Below are 21,599 nucleotides of genomic sequence, written 5' to 3'. Positions count from 1 at the left end.
CGCCGGCCCCATATGCCAGAGGTGGCAGGTTCAAAGCTCAGCCCTGGCCAAAAACTGCAAAAAAAAAAAAAAAAAGGTCAACTGTTAAGATCTTTAAATGGGGTAGGAGCAGGGGAATTTTATTATAGGCTATATTTATTTTATTTTATTTTTTTTTTGCAATTTTTGGCCATGGCTGGGTTTGAACCCGCCACCTCCGGCATGTGCACTGGCACCCTACTCCTTGAGCCACAGGCACCGCCCATAGGCTATATTTAATATAATTTCTTTTTTTGCAGTTTTGGCTGGGCCGGGCTTCAACCCGCCACCCACGGCATATGGGGCTGGCGCCCTACTCTTTGAGCCACAGGTGCCTCCCATATTTAATATAATTTCAATGTGTCTTGTTATGGTCAATATCCAGCAGGAACAAAGTCAGCCTCATACATTTATCCTTTCTTCTTCTGCAGATTATACACGAGGGAAGGAGGCTTCTTGGTTTTATAGGCCGCACTTTTCTTGATGCGCTGTCCTTTGATGTTAACGATATACGGCAAGAGCGGGGGCCGGACCGTCAGAACCGTTCCTTGAGGTGTGTAGCCTCGGAGATGCAATCTGTCCTTCCCACGAGGCGTTACTGCAACCCAACCTGCAGAGGAAAACTTGATGTCAGCAACCGCTTCGGATTCCCCAAGTCCTTCTTTTACTATAATGTCTTCAGCAACAAGAGAAGGAAAGTCTGCCATTCCTTCTTTTCCACCCATTGGAACCTGCAGTAACGTGTGACCTGCCTGCTTCTCATACAAACTATCCGCCTTGTCCAAGGAAGTAACGTGCACGGGGAGGAGGTTGGAAGCCACAACCGTAAACCGGGCTGACTGGTTTCCCTGTAGGAAATCAAAGCGGCCTAGAGCACCCAAAAATAGAACCATTCCTGGTTTAAGCACAAAAGTTCTTGGAACAATGAAATTTGTTGGCAAAACAATCTTTACTTCTTCTTCTGTTAGAAGATTTAAAATGCAATTTTCTTTTGTAATTCCTGGCGTGTCATAAAACCAGCGGGCATCTCTCACATCTTGTGCAGTCAATACTACTTGTTTGGTGGATGTAGGTTCAACTGTAACGGGTTCATTTTCCATGTCAAAGGCAAGTGAATCAGCATCAAATTCAAAGGCATCTTCATCCTTCTGTTCTTCTGAATCCAAGAATGTTCTTCCAACTCTCCCTACTACATAGCCATGCTTTTTCAAAACATTAAGTTGATGTTGTTCTTGCTCGCTAAGATCTTCTAGGGCTTTAGCTGCATCTTCTGTAAGTCTTTTGTGCCTTTCAAACATTCTATAAGGAGTTGGGTTGCAAATAGGAAACTTGAGAAGGTTTAATGTAGTTCCTGGCCAAGAGGAGATGGTGGCCCGGTCGATGGCCTGGGCGCCCTTGGCGGTGCAGTAATCGGACTTCAGGAGCGTGTTAAAGAGAGTGGACTTGCCAGCGTTCGTGGATCCTACCAGGTAGACATCACCACGGTAGCGCCAGGAGCGCTGAAGTGCCGAGATTAACTCTTCGATGCCATAGCCAGTCTTGGCGCTGATGAGACGCACGTCCCGGACCACCGTGCACGACCTGTCCGACCGATTCGAATTCTCCTCTCTGTCCTGCGGCCCGTCCCGGCTGGGGAGCTGTGGCCCTCCGTGGCCAGGGGCCAGCAAAAGCCCGGGGCGGGCACAGTCGTTCCACAGCCGCTCCCGGAGCCGCTGCCGGTAGCCGGGGGCGTCCTGGGGCAGCAGGTCCACTTTGTTCTCCAGCACGATCAGCTGCTTGGGGCCTACCAGTGCCGGCAGGTCGGGCAGCAGGGCGTCGGGCAGGTGGAGCAGGTCCACCATGTAGAGCACCAGGGCGGGCCCGGGCCGCCGCCGCGCGGTGCTCACCAGCTCAGAGTACTGTTCGCGGCTCCCCTGCAGGCGCAGGGCGCGCTGGTGGTGCACCAGGAGCCAGCAGCGCTGGCACACGGCCGGCGCCAGCCCGCCGTCCGCCTGCGCTGCGCGCAGGAACTTCTCGCTGGGCAGGTAGCCGGGCACGCCGGGGTCCTGGCAGTGCAGCTCTGCCCCGCAACCCGAGCAGTGCTGGCCGCTGGGCGGCACCGCCGGGTCCGGGTGCCCCACGACAGGGTGCGCCCGGCGGCCGACCCGTGGCTTCTGCGTCCGCCTGGGTTGCTCCCTCTCCTGGTGCTGCTGCTGCAGTTGTTCCAGCAGCTCTTTCCGGGTGGGCGCGGGCTCAGGCTCCAGGACGTACTCGGGGAACGGAAACCGCTCCTGCATGTTAGGGCTTCCTTCATAACTCTCAGCCTCCGTGAGGCCATGAGGAGGCTCAGGGCCCAGGTCCCACGCGGGCCCGGAGGAGGCGGCGGCCGCGCACCGCCTCCCCAGGAGCGTCTCCCAGAGGCCATGGCGCCCTACAGTGGGAGCGGATCGCCGCAGGAAGGGACTGAGCAGCGTGGGCGCCAGGCGTGCAGACAGCATGGGGAGCGCTGCTCCGGGCAGCTTTTTTATTTTATTTTTTGTAGAGACAGAGTCTCACTTTATGGCCCTCGGTAGAGTGCCGTGGCCTCACACAGCTCACAGCAACCTCCAACTCCTGGGCTTAAGCGATTCTCTTGCCTCAGCCTCCCGAGCAGCTGGGACTACAGGCGCCCGGCCATATTTTGGTTGCAGTTTGGCCGAGGCCGGGTTTGAACCCACCACCCTCGGTATATGGGGCTGGCGCCTTACCGACTGAGCCATACCCCGGGGCAGGTTCGAACATACAAGCCGCATGGCTGGCACCCTAACCACTGAGCTATGGGCATCCTGCCAGCAAATATATAAATTTTTACACTGTCATAGGAGCAACCATGTCAAAGATACAAAGGTTAAATTTGTTCTCATAAGTAAGAATCTTTTGAGGGCATCAGAGAAAAAAAAAATGCTACTTCCTAATAGTCACAAAAAAGGAATATTTTTTTTTCCCAAATGAATATTTTAGCCCTAGGATAGTAATATGTTCTAGTACATAACATTAGCTTTTAAATTAGAAAAATAAAGCCATAAGAAAATTAAAATACATTCTGAAGAAAAATGTAAATCAACCCAACACCTCAAATTTTCATGTATATATTTAATAATAATTACAAAACTTGAATTATAAATATATTATATTTAATTATATTCATAGTTATAATTTTTTTTTTTTTTTTGTAGAGACAGAATCGCACTGTACCGCCCTCGGGTAGAGTGGCGTGGCGTCACACGGCTCAGAGCAACCTCTAACTCTTGGGCTTAAGCGATTTTCTTGCCTCAGCGTCCCGAGCAGCTGGGACTACAGGCTCCCGCCACAACGCCCGGCTATTTTTTTTGTTGCAGTTTGGCCGGGGCTGGGTTTGAACCCGCCACCCTCGGCATATGGGGCCGGCGCCCTACTCACTGAGCCACAGGCGCCGCCCCATAATTATAATTTTAATTGCTACATAATATATTGAGTTAAATTATTACAGTTTTCCCTTTCTATACAACTTTCTAAAGTAAATGATGAAAACATCTTCAAAATAAGGTACAAGTTTATTTTACTTATTGCGATCATAATCTAGTTAAAAAAGATAACAATACCCCATTCTCTGTTAAGAATATATATTATGTACCTTGACATAGAAATAAAAGTTGATGCCAAATGGCATGTGTGTACGGATTGCTCTATGTATAAAAATCTGACAAGGCAGAGGAAGAGCTATGTAATTTGTGGTTCAAAAGGCCTTTCCTGCTGGCCAAAATTCAAAACAATAATTTCAAGTACAGTGATGATGATAAATATAAGTAATGATCAAAAAGTAAGACGTAAAGTGAAAAATATATACTTGTACACACTGTTATAATTATCATTAGAGAAATAAAATTAAGATTAATTTTTATGAGATAAAATTAGATAATTAGGAGAATACAGGAAAGAAAATCACTAAAATATTAAAAATTACTAGGTCTCGGGAGGCAGGAGGTTACTTGGGGGGGGAACCTCACCTAATGTGCATAATGCAATGGTACATTTAAAAACTATTAAGAAAAGAGTATGGGTGGCACCTGTGGCTCAGTGAGTATGGCGCCGGCTCCATATACCGAGGGTGGCGGGTTCAAACTCAGCCCCGGCCACACTGCAACAACAACAAAAAATAGCCGGGCGTTGTGGCGGGCGCCTGTAGTCCCAGCTGCTCGGGAGGCTGAGGCAAGAGAATAGCTTAAGCCCAGGAGTTGGAGGTTGCTGTGAGCCGTGTGACGCCACGGCACTCTGCCCGAGGGTGATACAGTGAGACTCTGTCTCTACAAAAAAAAAAAAAAAAAGAAAGAGTGTAATTGTGATGGACATATTAATCAGTTCAATGTAAGCATTTCACATTGTATATCAAATTAGTTATCCTGCCATAATGCATCATAATTACAAAGGTATCATAAATGCATCAAGGTACACAGTTATGATTTAATAAAAACAAAAAAATTTTAAAAAGTAAAAAATAAATAAACAAATAAATTGAAAAAAATTACTAGGTCTGGGTGGCAAAAAATATGGGTAATACTTTATTAACTGCTATTTTCAAATTTTTCTTTAATTCACTTATACTACTTTTTATTACATAAATATTCATCCTATAAATTTTATATGAAATAGAGATCAGAAAAAAAAGTGATCAGTAAGTTGTACATGTTTGTCTTTATGTATTTTATTTAGCAGAAACCTACTATGGATGAAGTTACTTCATTTTAAGTATATGTTGCCCTAAAGTTGCCACTAATTTCAACTTTGGGGGAATGGTATTTTTTCTGTTAAAAAAAATTCCTCTTACTACCTTCTGAATACTTCTTTCATCGTCATCTTCAGATGGATCTGACTGGTGTTTTGGACTGTCCATTGGAAGGAATGCTCTGACATCTGGACTAAAAACAAAAATGAACTTTATTATAACTTCAACAGCATTTCTACAGGTTTTCTGCCTTTTAAAATAGAAACCAATATAGAAATAACTATATTAGCACTGATAGTAAGAAAGCCAGCAAAATCTGTTAACATTATAAAAGCAGTAAGAAAATTATTTTTTAAAAAAACAAGGAAACCAACAGACAAATGGGCAAAGGCATAAAGAGGTAGTTGATAGAGACAACGTAAATGACAAAGCAAATTTATGAAGATGCTAACTTCACTAATAACCAAAAAATATAAATTAAAACAAGAAGGATATACCATTTTATATCTACTAACAGGCAAAAATTAGGAAGATAATACCGGGTTGGCGCCTGTGGGTCAGTGAGTAGGGTGCCGGCCCCTTATACTGAGGGTAACGGGTTTGAACCCAGCCCCAGCAAAAAAATAGCCGGGTGTTGTGGCAGGATCCTGTAGTCCCAGCTACTTGGGAGGCTAAGCCAAGAGACTCGCCTAAGCCCAGGATATGGAGGTTGCTGTGAGCTGTAACACCACAGCTCTCTACAACAGGCGACAAAGTAAGACTCTGCCTCTAAAAAAAAAAAAAAAAAAAAGGGAAAAAGAAAGCTAATACCAGAAGTTAGTAAGGACTTAGGGAAAGAGACACCCTCATGTATTGCTGGTGAGAAGATAGAACAAGACAACTTTTCTGTAAAGAAATCTGGCAATACTTGGTGAAACTGTGTATGCATTTTCTCTGGGCCCAGAAATTCCAGTTCTAGCGATTAAACCATACAAAAATTATGTGCAGGACCAGGCAAAGGCATGTAGTAACCGTGACATTCACTGCAGGATTCTCTACAGTAGGAATTTGAAGCAAAGTAGGCATCAGGGAAATCAACTATGGTAACAGACTACAGAGACTATCAGTCAGCAGCCAGAAACAAGGAACCGTAACACAGGATATATATATTTCCTTTCTATCTACATATATATATATAAATATGTGCGCACACAAAGCATCAGTAAGTCTAATTTTAACAAAGTTACATAGATACAGATATGCAAGCACATATATCCAACATATTAACCTGGATGTCAACAGTGACGATGAGGAAATGGGTACGAAGATCAAGGCTGAGGAGAAAGACACAGCACCCACAGCACAGTGGTTCTGGCTCTGGCCACATGCACCAAGGGTGGAGGGTTTGAACTCTGCCCGGGCCAGCTAAACAACAATGACAACTGCAACAAAAAATAGCTGGGCATTGTGGCGGGTGCCTGTAGTCAAACCTACTTGGGAGGCTCAGGCAAGAGAATCACTTAAGCCCAAGAGTTTGAGGTTGCTGTGAGCTGTGACACCAAAGGACTCTACCAAGGGCAACATAGTGAGACTCTCTGTTGCCAATAAATAAATAAATACATAATAAAGAGAAAAAAATGGACTAAAATGAAAAATGGGCCACGTGTGGATTAGTGACAATTCTGAGGAATGATTCACTCTCTACACCTGGTACAATGTACATTCGTTGCAGGGAATTCAAAAGTTAAAAAATTACAAACAATATACATTCATTGCAGGGAATTCAAAAGATAAAAAATATTTTTTAAAAAAGGGAAGGGCTGGCTCGGGGCCTGTGGCTCAAGCGGCTAAGGCACCAGCCACATACACCTAAGCCGGAAGGTTCGAATCCAGCCTGGGCCTGCCAAACAACAATGATAGCTACAACCAAAAAATAGTCAGGCGCTGTGGCGGACACCTATAGTCTCAGCTACTTGGGAGGTAGAGGCAGGAGAATCTCTTGAGCCCAGGAGCTAGAGGTTGCTGTGAGATAACCAAAAATTAGCCAGGCATTGTGGTGGGTGCCTATAGTCCCAGCTACTTGGGAGGCAGAGGCAGGAGAATCGCTTGAGCCCAGGAGCTGGAGGTTGCTGTGAGCTGTGATGCCATGGCACTCTACCTAGGGTGACAGCTTGAGGCTCTGTCTCAAAAAATAAATAAATAAAATACAATAAAAATAAAAAGGGAAGGGCTGGCATGAATGTAAAATGGTACAGCTGCTGTGAAAAACAGTTTCATAGTTCCTTGAAAAGTTAAACAGTTACTGTATGACCCTACAATTCCACTCCTGGGCATATATCCAAGAGAAATAACAACACATGAGTATGTTCACACAAAAACTCACACAGGACTACTCAGAGCAGCATTATTTTTTGTTTGTTTGTTTGTTTTGGAATGAATGAATAAATGTGGGAGGATGCCATTTTCCACAGTGGTGCTGGAAAGGCTGGCACCTGTTTTCATTCCCTGACAGGAACCTGGGGAAGCCACCCTTAACAGTGGGGCAGGATTTAGGAGAGGAAAGGGAGGGGCCACATAAAGAGAACACACAAGGCTAGGGAAGGGCTTCTGTAATTGCCTTTAAATTCTTTTTGTTGGCTGTATCTGTTAAGTATGATAAGATATTATTAATCTTTGGACAATCTGGCCTTGAATACCTGAATGAACTCTTGTTAGTGGGTTCACTTAGGTCTCTTCACCTCCCTAAATGCTTCTTGAATGAATGCTGGCCGAAGCATGACAAGGCCCTATAAGACAGTCCATGTATCCTTCCGGTACATTTCTTGTGAATGATTCACAAGAAAGATCCCGGACTGTTACATTAAACTGACCAGAATTAAGTTGCTTGATGATAAATTCTATCTGGCGGGGCGGTGCCTGTGGCTCAAGGAGTAGGGCACCCGTCCCAAATGCCAGAGATGGTGGGTTCAAACCCAGCCCCGGCAAAAAAAAAAAGAAAAATTCTATCTGGTGGATCATTTCAGCGTTGCCTTCTTTGCTGAAGCAGTGTAGGATGTCTTCCATCCCCATTGCTCTCGCTTCCTCCTGGATGGATAGAATAGAAAGGATGCTGTACAGAGCTCCGTTCACATACGGCTGGATCTCGTGGCTTTTATGGCCAAGCAGATCTGAAAGGACTTTGAGCACGAGGCCTGCCACCTTGGCACACATGTTCTTCCCTGCACTCCAGAGGCAGAGGTTCATAAGCAAAGCCACTAAGTACTCCAGTGTGTAGTCAGACAGGCAATCAGAGTCCTTCAGAATATCAATCAGCCAGAAGATGAGACCATCTTGAAGCGATGCAGCGGGGGCCTGAGGCTGAACTTTTGCAAGGCCCCAAGGACATTCTCCTGGGTGATGACATCCTTGTCCTCCTTCAGCCTTCCCTCCAGCATCCACAGCACCATTTTGTTCTGAGCAAGGTAGAGGTGACCTTCAGCTAGTGACGCAAAAGCGTTGATGAGCCTGGCCATGTACTGCCGCACCACCTCACTCTTTGCGTGCAGCAAGTGAAGCACATTTCTCTGGTTGTGGGTATGACAGTCCAAGAGGGCGTTGCTGATGTAGGCCTGCAGAACCGCCTCCCTCTGCTCTCCAGGACGGGAGGTGCTCAAGCGCCAGCGCAGAGCCTGCAACAAGAAGGCTTTTAAGCGATCACTCCCCCAAATCAAATCCTTCTTCAGTTTCTCATAATCCAGGGAGGGCAGTAATGGGACATCTTTCAGTCTCACGGGTGCCAAGGAAGCTTGTAACATGCTGGAAGCCGTCCCAGGCCTTGTGAAGTCCACGCTATGAGCCAGGCTCTGCCACATCTGGTTGCTGAAGAGGCAGACACGGACACTCTGGAGGTACTCAGGAGTGATCATCTTGCCACTGACTGTGGCCTGAGAGAATCCGCCAGCTCTGCTGTGACTCCAATGAGATTGTGGTAGTCTGCTTGGATCTTACTGTACGTCTCAGGTAGGTCACTGACCTAAGTTCAGCTCTGACCAGCTGCTGGTGGAGCTGCTGCAACATCTCTTTGTTACTTTGTCCATTCTCCTTATACACTGTTAAAAGCTTCAGCGTGTTGCTATCTTTAAATATTAAAGCTAGAAACTTTTCCAACTTCAACTTTAACTCTGGAGTCCAGGAATGCTGAAAGAGTTCTTTAAACGAAGGGTGTACCATAGGGTTGGGAAGAAAAGGAAGGGCATAGAAAGGAAGAAACTCGGTGGTCTGGCTCAGCGCTGCTCCTTTGGTCTCCAGGTAGGTTTTGAAGGAAGAAATCCTTTCCTCCAGCTCCTCTCTGTCTGGTCTCCCTACGGAATGTTTCAGAGGATAGATGGCAAAATGGATGTGAAGATAGAATTCCAACTTCTGGGCAAGGGCGTCACCATTTTGGATGAAACTGGGAATGTGTTCTTCCCATAAATTGAAGAACGCCTTCTGGTCTCCATTGTCAAATGCAGAGACAAGAGCCTTCTGAATTATCAATGATTTAGAGTCCTGTAAAGATCCACCTGCTGTTTTACATAATGGTTTTCCTTTTATTTTGCATTCTTTGGAAAATGTTTTCAAGGTATCTTCAAATTCAGCAAAATCTAAATACTCTTTCACTAGTTCGAGTATTTCAGATTCATGAGCCAGAATATCCCCCATATTGAACTGTTCCTGGTAATTCTCACAGGAAAAATGTCTGTACTTCGGCCGCGGACCAGCCTCCACCCTACAGCATTATTCATAATAGCTAAAAAGTGGAAACACCCCAAATATCCATCAGTGGATGAATGGATAAACAAAATGTGGTTTATGATCAAGTGATTCTCTTGCCTCAGCCTCCCAAGTAGCTGGGACTACAGGTGCCTGCCAGAACACCCAGCCTTTTTTTTTTTTTTTTAGAGACAAGGTCTGGCTCTGACTCAGGACGGTTTCAAACACATGAGCTCAGGCAATCCATCCGACTCAGCCTCCCAGAGTGCTAGGACTACAGGCATGAGCCACCACACCCAGCCGAAAGGATCACATATTGTGATCCTTTTCTATTTGTTTATTTATTATTCTATTTGTTTCCATTTGATTTGACTATTTGATTTGATTCTATTTGTTTATTATTAGCCTTGCCAAAGCAAGGCCTCAAAAAATTGATTAAAATCTCAACTTGTTCCTCTCCACGGAAATCTTTTTTTTTTTGAGACAGAGTTTTACTATGTCGCTCTGGGTAGAGTGGTGTCACAGCTCACAGCAACCTCAATCCCTTGGGCTTAAGCAATTCTCTTGCTTCAGCCTCCCAAACAGCTGGGACCACAGGGGCCTGCCACAATGCCCGACTATTTATTTTGTTGTTGTTGCAGTCGTCACGTTGATTTGAGCAGGCTCAGGCCAGTTTGAACCCACCAGCCTGGGTGTACGTGGCCCGTACTCTACCCACTGCGCTGCAGGTGCTGCCCATTCTCCACGGAAATCTTTAGTAAGATTTACCCACTCTGAAGAGAAACCAGACCGTACTGTATGATTTCACTTTATTTATTTAGTTTTTGAGGCAGAGTCTCAAGCTGTCACCCTGGGTAGAGTGCTGTGGCGTCACAGCTCACAGCAACCTCAAACTCTTGGGCTTAAGCGATTCTCTTGCCTCAGCCTCCCGAGTAGCTGGGACTACAGGCACCCGCCACAATGCCCAGCTATTTTTTGGTTGTAGTTACACTTGTCATCGTTGATTTTAGCAGGCTCAGGCCAGGTTCAAATTCGCCATCCTTGGTGTATGTGGCGGGTGCTGTACCCACTGAACTACGGGCACTGCCCGTATGATTTCATTTTTGATATACTCAGAATAGGCAAATCTATAGAGACAGGAATAGAATAGTGGTTTCAAAAGTTGGAAGAAGAGACAATTTGGAGGTAGTTTCTTTTGTGGGGGGGATGAAAATGTCAGATTAGACTTGGAGTAATAGAATTAGATGCTGAAGATGGTTGTACAGCATTGTGAATATATTAAACACCACTGAATTGTATACTTTTAAATAGTTAAAATGTTGAATTCTATCTCAGTAAAAGGGGGGTGGGGTTTTTAATCTTACCACACACAAGCACTGTTACCATTTTAGCATATTTTATTTCAGTCTTGTTCTCTGCATAATTAGGATCATGCTATATTTAAATTTTTATGTTTTTTACTTAAAAATTAATTATAAACATTTGCCAATGGTGTTAAAAAACTCTTGATAAACAGTAACTTTTGATAGATATATGATGTTCTATTATATGGGTACACCAAAAGTTACTGAATGAAAAAAATAAAAAGACATGTTACTTAATAATTCTTTTACTTTAGGATCTGTAGATGGCTTCCAACTTTTTACTATACAATTTCATTAGTATAAATAACACTGCAATTGACCATCTTTGTGCTAACGTTAGAACTGCACAGATTTTTTTTTTTTTTTGAGACAGAACCTTATTTTGCTGCCCTCAGTAGAGTACTGTGGTGTCACAGCTCACAGCAACCTCAAACTCTTGGGCTTAAGCAATTCTCTTGCCACAGCCTCCCAAATAGCTGGGATGACAGGAGCCCACCACAACACTCAGCTATATTTAGACACTGGGTGTCGCTCTAGCTCAGGCTGGTCTTGAACCCATGCACCTGGGCAATCCACCAGACTCGAATCTGCAGATTTTCAAAAATAAAATGACTGGTCAGAATTGTAAACAATTTTTCAGCATTAAATAATTTGTTAAAGTGATTTCCAGAGAGGTTATACCAATTTACACTCTGTTAGCAGTATAGGAACACCCTGAAAATTCTCCCAGCCTTGGTTTGCATTAAAGGTATATACAGATACACATTGTATATTAACATCTTTGATAATTTGGTAAGCGAAAAACTGCATTTTTCTAAAAAGGTATTAAGCAAATGCAAATTAAAGAAACTAACGACTTACTAAAATGGAAAAGACTAACAATGCTAAGTGCTGCTGAGATAAGCAATGTGATTTGATGGTAGAAGTATGAAACTGGTACTAACATTTTGGAAAATTATTCAACATTATCCACTAAGGTTAAACATATACATATCCTATAACCCAGAAGTTCTGCTTCAAGATACATAAAGAATGTTTGCATGTGTGCACCAAAAGATGTTAATGACAATATAATTTACAATAGCCAGAAAACAGAAACAACTCAAGTGTCCATCAATAGTAGAACAGATTACTGTGGCACATTCATACAATGGAATATTACATAGCAAAGGAAATAAATTACACCTCCATACAACAACCTGGGTAACTCTCACCTTGTTGAAAATAAACCAGCTGGAGAAAAAACATTGTATGATTCTATTTACATACAGTTTAAAAACACGGCCCGCGAATCTATATTATTAAAAATCAGGACAATAGTTACTTTTAGGAAGGAAAGAAGACACAGAGATTGGAAGAGGATGTGTGAGGGGCTTCAGGGGTATTGATAACGTTTTATTTCTTGGCCTGGTGGGGGGTAATAGTGACAACTGAGGTGTGTTTCCTTTCTGATCATTCGTTGAGCTGTATAGACATCATCTGGGCACTTTTCTGAATCTTACGCTTCCATTTTTTTCTTTCTTTCTTTATTTTTTTGAGGGTCACCCAGGCTAGAGTACAATGGCATGGTCATAGCTCATTGTAAACTCAAATTCCAGGGCTCAAGCAATCCTTCCACCTCAGCCTGCCAAATCGCTGGGACCACAAGCATGTGCAGTCACACCAAGCTCATTTTTTATTTTTATTTTTTGTAGAGATAAAATCTTGCTGTCTTACCTGTGCTGGTTTTGAACTCCTGGCCTCAAGCAATCCTTGTGCCCCAGCCTCTCCAAGTGCTAGGATTATCAGCAAGAGCCACTGCATCTGGCCATTTTCATTTCTTAAGGAAATGTTCAGTTTTTCTGATAATTAATCAGCCATTTGTATCTCCTCTTTTGTAAATAACTCATTTGCTTTATTTTTCTTTTGGTGTCTTGAGTGTCTTATTTGCATGAGTTCTTTCTATATTAACTTTACTTCTCTATTGATCTTTATCATGGAAAATATTTTTGTATTTTTGATTTAAGATTGATAATTCATTTACAATTTATGAGAAGTTTTTAATACTCAAATTTTTCTGTGTTTTACTTTGTGATACATCATTCACTGCCAATATTCTCAGACAACCCTCCTCCATATACATTTCAGAGAAACTAATAACATTTTATTCCACATTTTAATGATTTTTAAATTTGATTTTAATAAAGTTATCTTAAAAATGAACTTTTATCTATTGAAGTAAAGCTTTTTTTTTTTTTTTTTAAGAGACAGAGTCTCACTTTGTCGCCTGCGGTAGAGTGCCATGGCGTCATAGCTCACAGCAACCTCCAGCTCTTGGGCTTAGGCGATTCTCTTGCCTCAGCCTCCCAAGAATCTGGGACCATAGGCTCCCGCCCCAATGCCAAGCTACTGAAGTAAAGCTATTTTTAACGTACATTTCCTCAGTAGTAATAAAAGGCTTGATTGGTTTCTTGCAATCTTACTATTTTAGGGCAGCGCCTGTGGCTCAGTGAGTAGGTCGGAGGCCCCATATGCCGAGGGTGGTGGGTTCAAACCCAGCCCAGGCCAAACTGCAACAAAAAAATAGCCGGGCGTTGTGGTGGGTGCCTGTAGTCCCATCTTTTCGGGAGGCTGAGGCAAGAGAATCATGTAAACCAAAGAGTTAGAGGTTGCTGTGAGCCGTGTGACACCATGGCACTCTACCCAAGGGTGGTACAGTGAGACTCTGTCTCTACAAAAAAAAAAAAAAAAACCTTTACTATTTTAAATGAAGATATCAAATGAAGAGCATGAAAATTAAAGTTCTGTTAACAAGAGAAGGGATCCAGAAAATATGAAAGGTCATTTTTATTGCAAAGAAAATGTCAGTTAAAGCATTAAGTTTAAAAAACTCTTGGCTATTTTGGGGGTGCTGGAAATGTTCTCTATCTTTAATGTACTGGCGGTGGCTACAGGGGGCAAAAGTATAGAAAAATCCATTGAGTTGTACGCTCAAGAACTGTATATTTTACAGTACAATGTTTTATAAACTGGAAATTTTAAATAATCAAGTTGCTTTTAGTTGAATTTAAATGTCAAATATAACATCTTTATAATACTACACTTCAAGATTCAGAATATTTAATATTTATTATATATAGCATTAGAACTTCTGAGTAACAATTAAAAATATTAGAATAATCACCACCCTCATCTTTTGTATATTTATTCCAAGTCAGCTCTGTCAAAACAGAACAGATTAAAGCTTTGAATGCATGGAATATATTTCAAAGAAGCCAGTCATATACCATTTCAGAGTAACAGCCAGTGCACAGAGCCAAGACTGGCGGTTAGAAGGGTACATCTAAACTGAAGATAGCACAGAACTTGTCCTCAGGAAAAGGCATAATGTTTAACCAAGTAATTCCACTAAGAGCCAAACTGTAAAAGAATCTTTGCTAAATTAGCTGGGCATTGTGGCAGGAGACAGTAGGCCCAGCTACTCAGGAAGCTGAGGCAAGAGGTTTGCTTGAGCCTAAGAGTTGGAGGTTGTTGCGAGCTATGACATCACGGAGCTTAACCCAGAGCAACTGACTGAGACAAGACTGTCTCAAAGGAAAAAAAAAAAAGAAAGAAAGAAAAAAATCTTTATTAAGGAGCAGACTAGAAAGGGAATTCCATTTCATGTGAAGACACCTGCTCGAACTGCACTGGTTAATCCAGGGGCAAGACCTCCTTGACCGTTGTCCTACCTGTGAAATCAGATGAAATCCACAGCTCTGGGCAGAAGATCTTGTCAGGGAAGATGCTGTTTTAGTATTTTTAGTAACTTAATAAATTAAGTAAATTAAAAAAGAGTGGAAGTTGGCTTGTTGCCTGTAGTTCAGTGGGTAGGGCACCAGCTATATACACCAAGGGTGGCGGGTTCGATCCCAGCCCAGGCCAGCTAAACAACAAATAGCCGGTTATTGCGGCGGGCACCTGTAGTCCCAGCTACTTGGGATGTTGAGGCAAGAGAATTGCTTAAGCCCAAGAGTTTTAGGTTGCTGTGAGCTGTGATGCCATAGCACTCTACCAAGGGTGACAAAGCGAAAGTGTGTCTCAAAAAAAAAAAAAAGAGTTGATGCCTTCTTTGAACTATAACAAAGTATATAAATGGTAATCATGGTTTTTAGAACAAGTGCTCAAAAACACAGTCCTTCAGTGTTGCACTTCTGAAAATATTATTTAAGTGTTTTGTGTTTACATCCTTATCCATATAAAGCACCTTCTGCATTTACATAGCTAAGTAAGGTGTGGAAAAGCTCCCCAGATATTTTACTTTACCTTCTTTATTTCTTCTTAGAATATAATACTTTATACGTACAAAACAATGTAAGTACTGTAACATATATTAAATTACCAAGGACAATAAAGGTAATCACTATGAACCAACTACTGAACCAACTACTAGACTCAAAAATAAAAACATAAACTAAGCCACAGATCTACCAATGTTTTCACAGGTATTTCTTTCTTTTTTCTTCTTCTTCTTTTTTTTGTTTTTGCAGTTTTTGGCTGGGGCTGGGTTTTTAAACCCGCCACCTCCGGCATATGGGGCCAGTGCCCTACTCCGTTGAGCCACAGGTGCCACCCTTCTTTCTTATTTTTTACAGACAAGGTCTTGCTATGTCACTCAGGCTGGAGTACAGTGGTGCCATAGTAGCTCACCATCAAACCATTTTTAAATGGGGTTCAAGCAATCCTGTGTCTTCCTGAGGAGCTGGGACTACAAGTGCTACCACACCTGGCTAATTTTTTTAATTTTCTAGAGACAGGTCTTGCAATACTCAGGCTGGTCTCAAATTTCTGGCCTTGAGTGATTCCCCCACCTTGGCCTTCCAAAGAGCTGAGATTACAGGCATGGGCCAACAGGGCAGCCAGGCCTGGGAAAGTGCCTTCATCTGCCTACAATACTATGCCGAGAAAGACTAGAGGCCTTCTGCGGGTCAACAGAACACTGCTGCAACTACAACAAAGGCTGGGGGCATGTGTGCCTGACCCTACTAATGCCATCAGCCTCATCTCCTTTCCAAAACCCTACTCTGTTCCAGTCACCATGGAATGTTATAAGTGGCCTCGTGGTTCCGGGTTTTTGCATCCTCTGTTACATGTACTTCTCCCTTTACCTGAATGTTCTCCCTACCTTTTTTTCTTGAATGATTATACATGCATTAAGTCCTAGAAGGCTTTCCTTGACATCCTCAAAAAGAGAGGGCCACATACTTTTCTGTTATCTTCTGACATCTCTACCATAAAAACTACCCAGCTTCAATTACTTGTTTATACGTCTGACTCTCCCACTGGGCTGGGAACCCATGCCTCTAGAAGGGATGAAAGGGATGGAAGTCATTTTTTTGTGTGTGGTTTTTGGCCGGGGCTGGGTTTGAACCCGCCACCTCCGGCAATTGGGACTGGCGCCCTACTCCTTGAGCCACAGGCACCGCCCTGGGATGGAAGTCATTTAGCTTTACATTCCCAAAGCAGGCAATGGTCACTTAAATGCTTTCTGAAGGCACAAACATAGTATCAAATAATTAGTAAAATGTTTTAACTGCATTATGCAAATTTATTTCAAGTTTAATCTGTAAAACTAATTCAAATATAAATGGAAGAAAGAAAAGAAAACAAGTTGATGAAGGGCAAAGGGAACTAAGGACATCAGGGAGGAAATGCTCCAGGAAGACTTTACGAACATACCTAGTATACAGCACAATTTCACAGAAGAGATAAAATCTGTGTGAGGCTTATTTAACATTCTTAGATTTGGTTTCAGCATCCCTTCAGAATACAATGATAATGACTTACTGGTTGTAGAGCTCTGGATGCCTAACCAGGTTCTGAATAAATTCATTCAGTCCTGCTCTTCTTTGTTTAATAAAATCTGTTAAGAGAAATATAAGACCTTCGGTTTATTTATGTCAGATTATGTAACTATCATCAATACAATTACATAAGAATAAACAGGTATAGACGGTACATTTTGATTAAGAATCTATTTCTCAATTCATGCTTCTTGGTTACAATGAGGAATAAATGCTCAGAAATATACATCTATAAATCCAATAATTAACATAAATCAGATAATGTAGCTTCCAAAATAACTTAAAAGCTATCTATTTTGGATTGTGAATACATTCAACTACAAAACTTAGAAAACTACTTTGCTTTGTCTAACTCCTCATGTACTGTCAAGTAAAGAATAAAAATTAACACTAATAACTATCATGCTAACTTTTAAAAAACAAATGACAAAAATAAGTATTACTGGAAATCCTTTGCAACTGGGGAATAGTGATTAATTGATTAACTGAGTATTACCAAAACTCTGGTTTAACCCTCATTGTTAAAACCCCCTTGAAAATGTATGGGTACATTGTCCTAACAAGTACTTGTAGAGCATCTTCTAAGTATTTTATTTGTTGATAATTGAGGGTCATATAACAGCAGTTTAGTAATAAATGTGAAGCATAAGCCTTTCTTTGAATTAGAAAACTTTACATAAGTATCTTGTCTCTGGTACTTATTGGATGACCTTAAACCTTTCTAAGACTTAAATCCTTACTTTAAAATGGGGATAACAACAGTATTCATATGTCAAAATGCTGCTATATGATTAAATGAGACACACAGTAATGCATATAAGCTTATAGCAGAATGTCTGGCAGATGGTTAGGATGTAATCATTAGCTGCTATTATTTTTATTAAATGTGGGGTTAAAAAGCCATCATCCTAAACCCTAATACTTAAGAAATATACAGAAAAAACTGAAGAAATGTGACTTGATAAAGTGCCTCCTAATAGTGAATATCTGAATAAAAACCCACAAACAGTATGTCACTGAATAATGAATTTTGGTTTAGTAAATCCACTCAATAAAGGATTTAAAGTACACCATTTGTCCCCAAACTGATGGGTTATTTCCAGTCACGTAGGTTTATTTCTACTTCTTATATGTTAAGTATGGCTGTTAAAGAACAAATATAAAATTAGGTGCGGACTTTTGGACTGATGCACTTGGTACATTTTTTGTCAACTATGAATTCTCTGAAGAATTTCAGGTATCTTGTAAGATTCTTCCAAGGACATTTTTTCATGTCACCAGACAATGCACATGTGAGGATTACATCAAAAACTGTACTTGAGGCTTGGGCCTGTAGCTTACTGAGTAGGGTGCCGGCCACATACACTGAAGCTGGCAGGTTTGAGCCCAGCCTCGACCTGCTAAACAACAATGACAACGGCAACCAAAAAATAGTCGGGCATTGTGGTGGGCACCTATAGTCCCAGCTACCTGGGAGGCTGAGGCAATAGAATCGCTTAAGCCCAAGAGTTTTGAGGTTGCTCTGAGCTGTGATGCCACAGCACTCTACCAAGGGTGACATAGTCAGACTCTGTTTAAAAAAAATAAAAAATAAAAAACTGTACTTGAAAAACAGTTATTTCTTGAGAGCTGGACTTAGGAACATGGGAGGAAGAACTAATATGAATGACTGCATTGGGAATATTAAAAGAAAATTTTTTTTCTCCTTGGAGGCAGAGTCTTACTATGTTACCCTCTGAGCTACAGAGTGCTGTAGCATCACAGCTCACGGCAACCTCAAACTCTTGGGCTTAAGCGATTCTCTTGCCTCAGCCTCCCTAGTAGCTGGGACTACAGGTTTCTGCCACAACACCCGGCGATTTTTGTGTTGTAGTTGCCATTATTGTTTAGCTGGCCCCTGCCGGGTCAAACCCACCAGCCTTGGTGTATGTGGCCGGCGCCCTACCCACTGAACTATGGGTGCTGCCTTTAAAAGAAATTTTTTTTTTTTTTTTGAGACAGAGTCTCAGTTTGTTGCCCTGTGTAGAATGCCCTGGCATGACAGCTCACAGCAACCTCCAGCTGTTGGGCTTAGGCGATTCTCTTGTCTCAGCCTCCCGAGTAGCTGGGATTACAGGTGCCCACCACAACACCCGGCTATTTTTTTTGTTGTTGTTGCAGTTTGGCCGGGGCCGGGTTTGAATCTGCCACCCTTGGTATATGGGGCTGGCGCCCTACTCACTGAGCCACAGGCACTGCCCCTAAAAGTAAATTTTAATGACTGTATGGAAGGAGCTTTAAATTCTTCTGTGGATATTATTAAAGATGTTTTACTTTTGGAGACCAGTATGATAACAGAGGGAGTTTTCTTTTTTCAATGAGCTATAGACCGCGCTGCACTAAGCGCTACAGACTTTCTAGTTCATCACTAACTAAACAGTTTTGAAATCCCAGTGTGAGGCCCTATACGGAAAGAGAAAGAAAAAAGTCTGCAATCAAACAAGAAGTTCAGCAGCAGTCAGAATTTAGGAACAATTCCAAGCTTCATTTTTTTAGATCAACATTAAGCATGCAAATATCTGAAAAAATTCCAGAAAAGACTAAAATGTGTACCATGCCATTATAGGATTAAGTGCCAAGAATTTTTATAAGGTTGAGATATTGTGTTAAGAATTATAGTAGGCATTTTTAAAATCTCTCTAATGAAGAACTTACACAAACATATCTGTTGTAATTAAAAAGAAATTTCAATTAGAAATTCAGAAAAACCCTCAATGCTCAGATAATAAAATGAAAAGCTTTAGTCTCCAAAATAATTATTAAACTGAACTATTCCCATTTCTATCATTTTGCTCTTCATGAAAAATCATCCAAAAGGACACTATCCTCAACAGTGTGGGGCAGAGGAAAGAATCATCGGACTGACTGAGGAGATGTTGGGTTTTACGACCAATGCCGTGAACTCTGCTTTTAAAGGCATCCTATGTTTACACACGAAGCAGACAGTAAAGAGCTGAGGGAATGAGCTCTGAAGACGGACGACCTGGTAAGTCTGATTCTGCCCTGGATTAGCTATGAGACTCGGGAAAATGGCCTCGTCTTGCAAAATAGAGGTAAAAGGCACTACTGTATAGATAGGAACTCAAATAACAGCACAGTCACCATGACGACTCCTACTAGTATAACGGCCTGCCACAGCAAAGGACACTGAAGTAGTCTCCTAACTCTGGATCTTGCCTGTGCCGCTTTCTGGCTTTCTAACCGCAAACAAATGCCCCCTTTCTTTATCTCATGATCTATAAGAGATCCTTCCAGCTATACCACTTTGTGATGGTCGTCTAAAAAAGAAAGGGCGTGGGAAGCTAGCTAACAAAATTATTCTACCTAATTTGGAATCCTTGATAATTTAGAAGTTTCAGTGATACAGTAAGTGATATTTAAAAGCTTTAACCTAATACTGAATAGCCTTTCTAAAAGAAGTCACTCAGGTGAAAATGGCATACAAGCATTCATTTATTCATTCATTAATCATCTATTATACACTTTAAAATGTGCAATGCACTGGAAATACAAAAATGTTTCATTAATACCTGGTAACTATCCTCAAGAAGTTCACATTCTAGGCTGGGCAGGGTGGCTCACGCCTATAATCCTAGCACTCTGGGAGGCAGAGGCAGGTGGACTACCCTGGACTCAGAGGTTCGAGACCAGCCTGAGCCAGAGTGACACCCCATCTCTACCAGAAAAAAGCCAGGTGTTGTGCCGGGTGCCTGTAGTTCCAGCTACTTGGGAGGCTGAGGCAAGAGAATCTCTTAAGCCCAAGAGTTGGAGGTTGCTGTGACCTATGATGCCATGGCACTCTACCGAGAGCCACAAAGTGAGACTCTGTCTCAATAAAAAATAAATAAATAAAAAGGAAAAAAAAAGAACTTCACGTTCTAGTGGAGAAGAAATTTAAACAAATCACTACATACAGGCACACCAAGGGTACTAACAGCAAAGAACTCACAGGTTGTTTCAAGAGCAAAGAGATTCCCAACCTATCTAGGGATTAGCTCTTAAGAAAAATATCCTGGACAGCTGACATGACAACAAGGCTTATAAAAAGACCTGGGTAGATAGGAAGTCTGGACTTCAGTAGAACTCAAAGACTGGGACTGAAATAGGAAGTAGTCTTTTTATTTTGTACAAACTTATTTGTCTTCAATAAGCAGAGGTAAATATTGAGTAATAAAAGAAGTTTATAGCTAGGCCAGATGTGGTGGCTCACTCCTGTAATCCTAGCACTCTAGGAGGCCAAGGTAGGTAGACTGCCTGAGCTTAGAGGTTCAATACCAGCCTGAACAGGAACAAGACCCCACCTCTAAAAATAGCCAGACTTTATAGTCCCAGGTACTTGGAAGCCTGAAGCAAGAGAATTGCTTGAGCCCAAGAGTCTGAGGTTGCTGTGAGCTATGACACCATGGCACTCTACCAGGGGCGATAAAGTGAGACTCTGTCTTAAAAAAAAAAAGGAGTTTCTATCTAAGCTGTTTAAGGGAAGGATCATGCCTTCCTGGTGGGAATGCAAATTAATACTCATCATCCTTAATGCTCATCATCCTTAATCATCAGAGAAATGCAAATCAAAACTACTTTGAGATATCATCTAACTCCAGTAAGATTAGCCCATATCACAACATCCTAAGACCAGAGATGTTGGCGTGGATGTGGAGAAAAGGGAATACTTCTGCACTGCTGGTGGGAATGCAAATTAATATATTCCTTTTGGGAAGATGTTTGGAGAACACTTAGAGACCTAAAAATAGATCAGTCATTCAATCCTATAATTCCTCTACTAGATATATGCCCAGAAGACCAGAAATCACATCATAACAAAGATGTTTGTACCAGAATATTTATTGCAGCCCAATTCCTAATTGCTAAGTCATGGAAAAAGCCCAAGTGCCCATCAATCCACGAATGGATTAATAAATTGTGGTATAT

At 42.0% G+C, this 21,599-nt stretch overlaps 1 protein-coding gene and 1 pseudogene across 1 annotated transcript; both read right to left on the bottom strand.

Moving 5' to 3' along the window:
- Window positions 1-348: 348 nt before the first annotated feature.
- On the bottom strand, window positions 349-2,500 carry LOC128563693 (nitric oxide-associated protein 1-like). The gene has a single exon (XM_053559125.1). The coding sequence runs from the start codon at window positions 2,493-2,495 to the stop codon at window positions 429-431; it is 2,067 nt and encodes a 688-aa protein (XP_053415100.1). The 5' UTR covers window positions 2,496-2,500; the 3' UTR covers window positions 349-428.
- Window positions 2,501-7,459: 4,959 nt separating this feature from the next.
- On the bottom strand, window positions 7,460-9,397 carry LOC128563346 (lisH domain-containing protein ARMC9-like; annotated as a pseudogene).
- Between the last annotated feature and the right edge of the window lie 12,202 nt (window positions 9,398-21,599).

This window comes from Nycticebus coucang, chromosome 13 (assembly GCF_027406575.1).
Source record: "Nycticebus coucang isolate mNycCou1 chromosome 13, mNycCou1.pri, whole genome shotgun sequence".
Classification (NCBI taxonomy): Eukaryota; Metazoa; Chordata; class Mammalia; order Primates; family Lorisidae; genus Nycticebus; species Nycticebus coucang.
Note: the sequence above shows the minus strand (reverse complement) of the source record. Positions and strands in the feature narration are given on the sequence as shown.